General features: G+C 44.1%; 2 protein-coding genes across 2 annotated transcripts; one reads left to right on the top strand and one right to left on the bottom strand.

The window, feature by feature from the left end:
• Positions 1 to 336: 336 nt before the first annotated feature.
• Positions 337 to 7,617, top strand: LOC125955734 (centrosomal protein cep290). The gene is made up of 9 exons (XM_049686878.1): positions 337 to 1,448; positions 1,540 to 1,695; positions 1,760 to 3,279; positions 3,342 to 3,415; positions 3,859 to 4,078; positions 4,152 to 4,531; positions 4,600 to 6,048; positions 6,119 to 6,291; positions 6,984 to 7,617. Exons 1-9 carry the CDS (start codon positions 337 to 339, stop codon positions 7,615 to 7,617), a joined length of 5,718 nt encoding a protein of 1,905 aa, XP_049542835.1.
• A 2-nt stretch (positions 7,618 to 7,619) lies between these two features.
• Positions 7,620 to 8,751, bottom strand: LOC125955864 (charged multivesicular body protein 5). The gene is made up of 2 exons (XM_049687131.1): positions 8,589 to 8,751; positions 7,620 to 8,490 (listed from the first exon to the last, which is right to left on the bottom strand). The coding sequence occupies exons 1-2, from the start codon at positions 8,655 to 8,657 to the stop codon at positions 7,882 to 7,884; spliced, it is 678 nt and encodes a 225-aa protein (XP_049543088.1). The 5' UTR covers positions 8,658 to 8,751; the 3' UTR covers positions 7,620 to 7,881.
• Positions 8,752 to 12,431: the final 3,680 nt, after the last annotated feature.

The following is a 12,431-nucleotide window of genomic DNA, read 5'->3' as shown; positions in this document are numbered from 1 at the left end:
GTCAAACAAAAACAAAATGACGATTTTGCATGTGCCAGGATAATTCAGTCGACCAGCAGTGGCCGTGGAAATGGATTGGAAACATCTCTTATCGCTATCACCTCACAATTTGGACGACATCCGCAAGGATGGCGCCGCACAGGAAATTGCGAACATACCGACCGACCTCAAGATGGATGGCAAGAGCTGCAAAAAACTATTCCGCTTGGCACAGGTTGCTTTGAAATTTCGTAACGAGCAGGTTTGGGTGCTTCCGGTTTGGTGTTCCATTTGCCGGAAATTGTGGTTGATAGCGCTTCTCTCCTTGCTTAGGTACAACATTTACAGGTGAAATTAATGGAAGGTAAAGAAGACCAAGGAAGTCAGGAGCGGTTGCAGGATTGGAAAAGGACCATCGAGAAGCTGGAGATGGAACGGCACACGATGCGTACGAAGCTCAAGCAGTTGACGGACGAGAATACTAAGCTGGTGGCACGCCAACAAGCTGAAGCTGTCCATTTCGGTAGCGAGGGAGAAGATTCGCCCGATGCGCTCTCGGAAATAGAGCGGCAGCAGGAACTGTACAACAATATCAGCCTGAAAAACAAGCACATCAAACGATTGCTGCGGGATATAGACGATCTTGAAAAACGGAACAGCTTTCAGGTGGACGCGATCAATGGATTGCAGGTCAGTTTGAATGATGCCACGCTGAACCTTACGGCTCTCACGCACCAGTACGAGGAGCTAAAGATCCGATCCAAGGAGCTAGAGGATACGATCGAAGAATCCAACGTAAAGATCGAAACGCTGGAAAGCGAAATCGCACACGTTTCTCAAGAACGGTCAGCTCTGGCGGAAGAGCTGGATACCGCGAGCAGGCAGTTTGAACTGCAATTAAGCGAGTTGCAAAAGCAACTGAAAACCAAGGACGATGCTTGGCTAGAGTTAAAGGATCGATATGACGATCTGCTCAGCCAATTCCCGGGAATAGACATCGAAGCAGAGCGACGAGAGTACAGGCTGATGGAGGAACGACTGCAACAGAAGGATGAGGTGATCATCGATCTGGAGGATAAACTCTTAACCCTTTCCAAAGAAATTCATCGATCAACGGAAATGATGAACCGTATTAGTGAGGAGAAACGACGGGCCAGTAAAGAAAAACCAAAAGAAAGTCAATGCTGTAACGAGTTCCGGTTGCAACTCGAGCGGGCCAATGAACGATGCCGCGAAATGCAGGAGCTGCTCACTGGTATTGAGGAGGACAATTGTTTAAAGTCACGTCAGGCCGTCGAAGCAATCGAAGCATTGAGACGATACGAAAACGGCGAAGAAGGGCTATCGAGCGCATTGCGTAAAATAAATCGACTTCAGGAGAAGGTCAGCAAACGGGACAAGCAAATCCGGGAGTTGATTGCGGAGATCAATTTGGCGCACGATATCGCCTTGGAGAATAGTGTCCTTCGGTAAGCTATTGGCGATTGAGAGATACACGTATGTGATTATAAATCCTAGAAATTTTAATTAAACGTTTTTTTGCTTGATGCCCAATCTAAGGCAACGTCTTGGCCTGCCCGACGATGAGGTTGTGGCTACGAGCTCCATTTTAGCACAACAGAAGAGAACTGCCAAGGTAAATGAACGACTCGCGATGAAATTGCGTGCATCGGAAGAGATGAGGCTGCAGCTTAAACTGGAGAAAAACGAGCTCAAGTAAGGATTTTTTTGCTATTATCCTGGAAAACACATTAAAACGATAAAATATTCTTTTTTCAAGACGTAAACTGGTCGCGATGCGATGCGAATCTTCAAGTAAGGGAGGCGGGGATGGAGAAACCGATATGATCGATGTTGGTGAGGTGATGGTGAAATTTTGTGAAAAATGCATGAAACAGTATAATATACAGGACAGCGTACGCCATTGCAAAGCGTGCAGGTTTCGGCAGAGCTTCAATTACTGCGACACGTGCGTGGGGCAATTGAAGATGAATTTCGAAGATATTCCCGACAACCAGCAAGTTCCAATAGATTCATCAGGGGACTCTACCAAGTACCATCGTTTGCTTGAGTTAGAAAAGCTATACGCTACAGTGGTGGAAGAGAACGAGAACCTACGCATTGGCATGCACGAGATACTGCAGAAGCTGCGTGAATATGATGCGATGTCGGAGCGATTAACGATCGATACATCCTTGCTGGAGAGAATCTTGAATGCCCTCAATGACCGTCCGGTCTCTGCGTGGTACCATTCGACTGTGAGATTACAGAACGAGTTACGAGAACGCGATATGCTGCTGAAGGAGCGGCTCGGACCAACGGGCGCTTCGGATTCGGGACGGAAAAGTAAGAGCGTTCAGTCGACGGAAAGTGTGAACGATTCGGGTAACGTTTGCAATGAAGATGATAACTCGGAAACAATCGATCCGTTGGTCGAGCAAGATCAGGGTGATTTCAGCGAGCAAGTGCTGCTAAAGGCAGTAGAGATCGATCGTTTGACGGAGGCATTGGATGAGCTTCGAAACGAGAATGAGCGACTACTTGCGCAGCATGACGAGCTGAAGGTGACCGAAACACTCTACAACGAGCTGTTGAACATGACCAAAGCATCTGATAGCGAAAAGGATCGAATGCTAGTACAAACGCTCGAACGCTTGAAGAGCATAGAATCGGGTGTTTGTGCTTTGCAGCGGAAAGTCGACTACTTAAAGTCAGATAACGACAATTTGCAGAATACTATGCGGACAATCAAAAGCGAACATCTGGAATTGCTGCACACGTTGCGTTGCGAGCTAGCACGGAAGAACAGCGAGTTCAAACAGCGCCAATCCGTTGAAGGCTCCAATCAAAATCCGGTGGATACGGTAGAGAGTGAATCGATCGAAAAGCTGGAAGCCGAGCTGGCTCGCATGAAGCAGGAGGCGACAAACTTTTACGGAATCTTTCTCAAAAGCATACGAGAGGTCGACAAAGACCAACTGCTTGAGGTGGATTACAGTAAAATAAACCAATTAGGTGTGGTCGACTCTAATTTAAGCGTCGAGTTCATCACGAAAGACGAGTATCGAAACCTGCGGGAAAGGTTGGATCATATGGAGCGAGAACTGCAACGAGAAGCCACGAAGAACGGTCATTTGGAGGAACTACTAAAGATTTCAAACGAACAGATTCGCTCGCAGCAGTCACTTATATCGAAGTATTCCGAGGAAGAAGTGAGTTTACGGCACTTGGTAGTGGATCTGCAAAGTACTTCAAATGAAAAGTACATGCTTGCCAGAACTCACAAGGAATTGAACGCTGGTAGGTTGTAGGCAATTCTTCATTTTTACAATCGTCTTTGTACTAACGTTTCCATCGTACAGTCCGTGAACAGGAGGAACAACTCAAAGGTGAAAATGCAAAAATGAAGCAGAAGTTTTTAGAGAAATTGGCCGAAGTAGATACACTGAAACAGCGACTTGAAGAGCAGGAGCAAAACTTTGCTGCGCGACAAAAGGATAACGTTCTAAAAATTAGGTTTGTTCGGTTTCTTCGAACGCACGTCAATTTTCGATGCTCATTCATTTTTGTGTTGCTGTAGATTCCTGAAGAAAAGTCTTCAAATACTAACCCAAAACTACCAATCGCGAGCACCGACATTTGCTATCACAGAGTTTGTGAAACTGTATGCAAATGTTCTGGAGTTACGTAAAAGCATGACGGCAGAGAGACGAGATCATCTGAACAGAACACGCGAAGAGGAATATGAAAAATTGTTTGCGAAGATGCAGCAAACGGTCGATGGAAACCATATGCAGGATAAGATAAACGTTTGTTGCAAGCAATGTGCTGTATACGACCAATGTACAGTTGATAATTTATTACCTTTTTAATTTGCAGTTGATCAAATTTGAAAGCCAAAGTGAATACCTGACAAGACAGTTGATCCTGTGCCAGGAACAACTCGATCAGTTGCAAAACGAAAACCAGCAGCTTCGACTGGGCGAGGTCGAGAACACTCGCCACTGGGACACATTGGAGCTGTTGTTCGGTGATGAAACGGAGCGGAAACGCAAGGATAATGATCGGTACTTCGACAAGGAGGTGCAGGTGTGCGTTGGTAAGCCACTGGTTTGAATATAGTCTAACTGTTGCTTATTACCATTAAACAATTTATTTTGGAAACATTTTAGACACATCATCGAAGTGTATCAATACGATCCCCATCATTGATGATCTTCCGTTAGGCAAACCTAGCAGAAGCTCTTCTGGTGATACAATACACGGAACGGGAGATAGGCCAGAAGAATGCGCGGTGGGAACGGAAACTACCGAAGAATCCGTTGGCCAAACGATCGCACAGAAGTCACTCGAGTCACAATTGAAACAGGCAATGATGCTGGCGTCAACGCGGAGCGCATTGCTTCTTGAGACCGAAAACCGTCTATCGGAATACCAGGGTAGGATACGGCTACTCGAGAAATCTCTCGAAGAAAAGACAAGTCTTTTGAAGCAGCATGAGCAGTCCGCTACCACCGAGAAGCATGATCGGAACGAGGATAACATTCTTAGTGTAAGTGTGCCTTTGTGGTAAGAGGTGTTGTTTCCTTGGACCTCACTCTCAATCCGTTGATCTTTCAGTCTACAATTGGTTCACTACAGAATCTTCTATTGGAGAAGGACACCACGCTGTCACGATATCAGGAATTGCTGAAAGCGGAACGTGCAGAACACTCGCAGGTTTACGACGATAACATGGCCCAAATAAGAAATCTGAAAAAATCCATCGACGAAATGGAGCAAAAATTGTACGAAAAGCAGAAGGAATGTGACAATCTCGAAGCCCAGGTTGGAGAGCTGAGTCGACAAAAAGCAGAGCAGGAGAGTTTACCGGAAAAGCAGTCCAATGCAGAACATTCAACCCACGATAAGAACGGGCAGCCTGCGGCGGAGGGTTTAGTATACACCGACAAGATCATTGAAAACATCTACGAGATTGACGAAAAGAAGGAACGGGAGCTGCAAGAGTTGCAAGTGCAGTTGAGAATGATTGAGAGCAACTTGCAAGATGCAGAAAATGAACAAAAGCGATTGCAGGTGCTACTTCGCGAAACGATGACCCGCGAGAAAAAATTGGAAAAGCAGCTACGTGAAAAGGAAAGCGAGCTTGCATCGACGAATGCACGGCTATCCAGCGAGACAAACGATCTGCGCGAGTTCAGCGAAACTATCGCCACTGCCCAGGAGCTCGAGCAACTGAAGGAGATGCTGGAGGAAAAAGATCGCCATATCCAGGATCTCACGGACACGTTGTCGCAGTTCCACGAGGATCAGAGCAACTTCATGAACGATACGTCGCTACATTCGGCAGAGCAGGTATCGCAGTTAAGTGCCGATTTAAATCGTAGCGAAGCTAGCAATCGTGTGCTGAAAACACAGATTGATGCCCTCAAGAGACAGATTGCTAGTGTACAGCAGCGCGAAAAGCAGTCACGCGAGCTGGTCAAAACTCTCAAGAACCAGCTCATCAAACGACCCGTGATAGCGATGAAGACGGATAGGTTGACGACACCTAGGGAAGATCAGCTGGCCAGGCGCGTTCAGCAGCTGGAGACGGAACTGCTCGATGCAAAGGACGAACTGCGGAAGCAAACGATGATAAACGAAAATCGGCGTGCGAAGACGGCCGCCGAGTTGGATTTGTGGAACAAGCAGAAACGTTGGCAGCAGATGGCGGAAAGGTTGAAGGGCCAACTGAAAGAGCGGGAAGTGGAGCTAGAAAAGTTGAAAGTGCACTTTAACACGGCCAAGACGACTATCAGTCGCCTAGAACGCGATCGTGCTCGATTGCAGAGTTCTGGCGCGGGATCGAACGCTGTCGCCGTTGGACCCCAGCAAATGCCGGAAAATAAGTATCAGGACGGTTCGGAATCTCCGGAACAGTCGTGCAGTACGGATAGTACGGTTTCCGAGAGTACCAGCACAACGACTCACATGTTCGACGCAAATAGGAAAGAGATCATAGAAGCACTCAAGAGTCGTATCGAAGCTCAGCAACGGCGAATAGTGGCAATGGAGTTGGAACGCAAGGTATCATGGGTTTGGCAAGCGCGACATGAGATGTAGGACTGAGTAAATCTATCTATTATTGCCATTTTAGGGTTCCAACACTGTTGCACATGAGTTGGAGAGGATGCAAGAGAAGTTATGTAGTTTGGAGGCACATAACGTTCGTTTAGAGGCGAAAACTCTTCAATTGCAGCTCGATAACGATATGTTGCGACAAAATGATGAAAGGGATCGACTTAAACGCCAAATAGCACATTTGGAACAGTAAGTTGTCGGCTGTAGATGTAGAACATGAGATTAGATAAGAGATTTAATATTTCCAATTGTACAAAGTACTACTGCGAAATCTACACGGATCACTCTGAAACAAAATCTGAAAAGTAACTTCCCACAGTTACCAGAACCAGTTTCATTAAGAAATGCCCATGTCAAACAATATTTTCGGCACCAGTTCTCTCCATCGCGGCTACAAAAAGCCCCCACCGTAATCAATCACCGTATATGATTCACGCAAAGCAAATTTAACTGGTATCAGCCACACGTACGACTTATCATACTCCTCTTTAAACCATTTTTCAAAATCTAATTTTTTTTCGATTTCAAAGAAAAAATTCATACCCCTCCTCAGTAATCAGAAACTGATAAGCAACATACCACAACGATCCACAAAATCAGACGTATTCTTGCTCGTTATTCATCGTGTTTGAATGTTAAGACAGTGTGCGCATCGTTGAGGAGAAGCGGTCGTTTTATGATTGGGGATTTCCCAGCTGCTGATAGTGGGGAATTCCGCCGGAACAGTTGAGCTAGTAAAGACGGAATTGAATCAAAATCAACACCGATTCTATCTCTGTCTTGGCCCCTATTGCCTCAAACATCAACAGCATCCACTTTGTTATAATGAATTCATTTTCGGATGGGTTTTCCGTTTTCTTCTTCGTCCGATCACCTTGCAGATACATTATATCGCTTAAAGAAGAACTTTCCAAAGCCACCGCGGGATGCCCGGAGACGATAAATTTCGAAAACCTGTGCATCCGATGTAGCCGCCGTAACGGTTCCACCGAACAGGAGGAACGCCGTGCCAATCTCGAGCAAACGGTGCTTACGTTGCAACGGATGATCGATAAGCTGCGTGCTGAGAACAAGTACCTGAAGGAACACCGAACACGCGAACAGCCGATTAGTGGTGGACAGCACGGTTCCACGGTGTCAAAGGATGCCTACGAGCGACTCAAGAAAGATCACGAAAAGCTGCAGGCGAGCTACGCGGAGGCCCAGAATAAGCTGTCCATGCAGCAGGTGGAGATTGAACTGCTGTCTAGTGTAAGCTGTACTCGCTGCAAGGTTCTCTCCGGTGGCAGCGACCTTGCGGCATCGGTGGGTAATACGAATGCGGAAGAGTGCACGGTCCGACTAGAAGAGCTAAAAGACAAGCTAGAGAAGAAGAGTCAATTGTTGGAAAAAGCCAAAATACTGCTGCAGCGCGCAGCGGCCAAGGAGCGATACTTGAAAGAACAGATTGATCTGCTGCGTCGCAAGTGTTCCGATCTACAGAACGTTCCCGTGATTGACGAGATAAGTGAGTAATGCCGAACATTGTGTGGATTTCACGGGACTTTGCTCATTTATGTTAGGATTAGTGTATAAACTCGCTTTATAAACAAGAGAAACGTGGTGCCATTTCACAGTGGGACACAGTTTTGGTAATCACTACTGTCGTTCCTGCAGTTAACCTGACGCGTGTAGCGACCGCAATAAAGGTAACCGAACGCAACCGACGATGCCACCGAAAGCAGAACTGTATATGAAGTAAAATAATTATGATGGGAGGGAGGCCCGGAAAGGCTGTTCTTAGGTTGTTTTCACCGAAGCAGGAATTTTCGGCAATCCGAACTCGTCCACTAAGATTCCGTCCTTGTTGGTGACACTGTCGGCACCCGGTTCCTTGTCGGGAGCTTCCGGTGCTTTCACGACGTCATCCAGATAGCTCGCATCGTCATCAAGCGCTATTTCGTCACCGAGGGCATCCAGCTCAGCCTGCAGCTCATCGTCGTCTATCTCCGGCATACCGTACGTACGGCCCATCGCCTCTTGTACCTCGTCGGCCTGCTCCAGCATATCGGCCATATCGTCCTGTATGTCTTCAATTTCCTCAATGTTGATCTTTTTAAACTCCTTCTTCATCGACTTCATGCCGTCCTTCATGGCCGCTACCGTCGCTTGTGTATCCTTCAGCGTTTGATGTGCAAAGTTGGCTTGCTCCATGTTGAACGACTGATTGCGCAGGTTCTCTACCTGGCTTTCGTACTGCTTGCGCTGCTTCAACACTCGCAGGGCCTTCTGCTTGACGGCGTTCTTAGCGGGTCCCTCGCGCATCTTGGCCATCTGATCTTTGTACTTCCGCAGCTCGTTATCGAGCGTTTTCACCTTGCCCTCGATTGCCTCAGCCCGCGAATCGACCTGCAGTTGGAGGAGAACAAACGGAGGTTCAACAAGAAGGAACGGTGAGTCATCATCCAGCAGCGATGAGCAAAGAACGGCAGGCAACGGCTACTTACCCCGCTAATGCAGTCGCTAATGCTTGGACCCGGTTCTTTGGGTTTCGATTTACCGAACAAACGATTCATCTTTCCGGTCCCGAGGATGTGGAACTAAACACACTAACTACCGTATCAAGGACAGATCGAGTTAAGCGAGATTTTTATGTTGCGCTTTTTGTTTGTTTTGTTTTTTTTCCCCGAGAACTCGTAAAGGTATGCAATGTGGACTATGCAGCCACTAAGTGGCCAGTTTTCTGGATCTACCATACCCCCCAACAACAGACAGCATTTGCTGTCAGTTATTGCTGTTCCCCTCTCTCTTTGGACAAAATTTTCGTCCTACCTCCCTCATACACATTAAAAACCTAACTTCTAAATAATTCTCTCTATTTAAGGGTTTTTAAGGGTTTTTTTAGGGGTTTTTAGTGGCAGGGCAGCTTCAGAAATTTGGCCGCTTAGTGGCTGCATAGCAACCGCTAGAACATTAAGCGGCCAAATTGAACGCTTTTGACAATAGGGCGGCGAATGGTTTTGTTTACTTCAGGGACGCGGATTTCGCGGTTTCGTGGATTTCTGAGAAGCGTAGTACGAAAAAGTTTTACAAGAATTCTCCATGTTCTAAATAGTGCTTTAAAATGCCGTATGCAACTTGTGCTGTGCAACTATGCAGCAATAACAATAGAAATGTCAGAGGTAAAGCCGTGAGAGTTAAATTCCATAGGTTTCCGCCGGAAAGTGAGCTAACCAAAAAATGGATCGCATTTTGTGGAAAAGAAGCAGATTGGCGTCCGTCTAAACATAACGCTGTATGTTCGGAACATTTTAAGGATGAGGATTATCAGCTAGATAAATGTTCCTTGACTAAACATCAAAACAATCTGCGAGTATTGAAGATAACAGGTATGTTGTTATAAACCGTCGGCTGAACTTTTCATCTTTATTAACTTGTTTATTTTAGCCGTTCCTTCCATTATTAACCCAAAACCAGCTAAAAAGAATTCAAACGCAAACAATAAGTTGGTAGAAGAGAAGGCAGTTGAGATACTAGATCCTCTTAATGCAAATGTAGATACACATGAAGCGCCGCCTAAAGCCGATTCTATGGATGTAGAGTTTGTAAATGTAAACGATATTGAATTAGGTCAGGCTAACAAACAGATTATTGAACTCAAATGTCAAAATAAGAAGTTGCTTGAAGAGAACGAACAGTTAAATCGTAAGTTAAACTCGTTTGTTATCAAAAATGACATACTCAAGGCAAAAATCAAAAGAAAAGACGAAGAGCTGGCAAGGATTAGTAACGGTTATTGGGACTCTGCGAAAGTAGCGCCGATTATCAAAGAGAAACTAAAATCTTCATTATCGTACAATCAAATAGACATTATATTAGACCTCAAAAAGTGGGTGAATTGGAAGATGGACGAAATCAGCTCAGCACTCACATTGAGATATATTTCCAAACGAGCATATAAGTTTTTGGCTATAAATTTAAACTATCCCCTTCCTTCCTTATCGACTTTACAGCGCCATGCGAAAACTTTTAACCTTAAGCAAGGTATACTAGAAGATGTAATCAATATGATAGGGAACTTTACCCGGACTTTTCCGAAACATGGCAAGGAATGTGTCTTAAGCTTCGATAAGATGAAAGTGTGTAAAGCAATGGAGTACGATAATGCTGCAGATGAAATTATGGGTCCTTTCAGTTATATGCAAGTTGTTATGGCACGTGGTCTTTTCCAAAACTGGAAACAACCTGTGTATATCGGATTTGATAAAAAAATAACAAACGACATTTTAAATAGTTTGATAAAAAAACTTTACGAAATAGAAGTAAATGTGGTTGGAATTATAAGCAACAGTGCTTCTACCAATATTGCCTGTTGGAAAAATTTGGGAGTCCTAAATAGTGCCAGACCGTTTTTTGAACATCCGATTACAAATAAATTTGTTTATATTATTCCGGATAGTTCCTATTTGCTAAAAGAGATTAGAAACTGGCTTTTAGATTACGGGTTTTCTTACCAAGGAAATGACATTACATCCGACGTTTTATGCGAATTAGTGGCCAATGAAGAAATGGCCAAATATACACCAGCTTTTGAATTATCAAAATCACATATTATAATGACCTCGCAAGAAAGGCAAAACGTACGTAAAGCCGCTGAACTGCTATCACGGAAAACAGCCATTTCTTTGCGGGAATATTATCCTGGATACAGTGATGCGGAAAATATGGCTGATGTAATAGAAATAATAGCACTTTGGTATCGTACATCAAACCCTTATAGCCCGATATTTAGATTGGATAATGAGAAATCGTACAACGGAATCCAAAAGCAAATTTCTGCATTAGACAAAATGCATGATTTCATTTTGAATATGCGAGTAATAGGTGAATCAAAGTTGCAAATATTCCAAAAATCCGTGCTGATGCAGATTACCAGCATAAAAATGTTATTCGTAAACATGCACGAAAAACATCAAATACAGAAGTTGTTCACATACAAGGTAAGCGAGTAGAACTGAAGGTTTAACTTACACGATAGCTGTAATAATATTTCTTTTCTATATTTACAGTTAAATCAGGATGTGCTGGAAAATTTCTTTTCGCAAATCAGGCATACTAATAGTGTTTACGATCACCCTTCTCCGCTTGACTGTTTATACAGAATAAGGCTAATGGTGTTAGGTAAATCACCAACAATTTTACCAAATCAAACCAGTTTTGATGCAGCAGTGGATACTAACATGCAACAGTCAGGCCAAGAAAATCTAACAGAATCGGAATTAACCGAAGACTTCATTACGGCAACTTTATATTCTAGTTCAGATATAACTCCAAAACCAACTGATCTTCAGCCACCAAATGATACCAACGATCCAAATTCAGACTCCAACGATATTTTGAGTTCCTTCAGCAGTAATATGGCAGATTTACCAATGCATGAAAGCGACTGTTTTGAATATATTGTGGGAATTATTGCGAAAAAATTCAGCACAAAGTTTCCGGAGCTTCAGTTAGGAACCTATACATTAAACACAAACAACGACCATAGCTATTCGCATACTGCCAATTTTCTACAACATTTATCAGATGGAGAACTATTTGCACCATCGGCAGATTTCCTTAAAACATGTCATGAAATGGACAAGATCTTTAACGAAATTCATCCAGACGGGCAATTTAGATATACGCGAAACATCATAACGAAATGTTCCAGGAAAATCGAAAACAATATGAAAGAAGTGCCGCCATCGATTATCAATTATTTTGTAAAGTTGCTAGTGAATGTTCGCATACGCTATATGAACATGAAAATGAAAAATGAAAAAAGTATGCATCCCAAAAGAAAAACGACGGCGCATCGAAGAGGTGTAAAAAAAAGGAAAATAATAGATTAGGCAACAAAATTGATGGCAATAGTGCGCCATCGAGCAACAATTAGCGAGCTCTGCCGGCTGGTTCAGCAGAAAGCGGTCGGATGGTGGGCTGTTCCAAGTTTGCAGATCATCGTAGGGGTTGCTCAGGAGCCGCTTGCCTAGTCGGCCTAGTATTGCCTAACATGTAAGCAGTTGAATTACTTTTAATTTAGTTTATTCTTCAATTATCCTCGGGCCCACGTTTTGTTTTCGATTCCAGGACACATAAAGACGGGGATCGCACGTTTGCCGAGAGGAGGAAATACATTGACTGTGGTAAATAACATTCTCGATCTGCCACAGTACAGTATCAACGTTATCTGATCGGTGAATTATGGACAACGGTGAAATACAAAAAATGAAATTCAAACTTGGAATGATTCCAGATGATTCAAATGAATGCTTCCTTTTATTCAATATCCATAGTTTAGTTGTATT

Source organism: Anopheles darlingi, chromosome 3, assembly GCF_943734745.1.
Source record: "Anopheles darlingi chromosome 3, idAnoDarlMG_H_01, whole genome shotgun sequence".
Taxonomy (NCBI): Eukaryota; Metazoa; Arthropoda; class Insecta; order Diptera; family Culicidae; genus Anopheles; species Anopheles darlingi.
The sequence above is the reverse complement of the archived record's forward strand: the minus strand, read 5'-3'. Positions and strand labels throughout refer to the sequence as shown.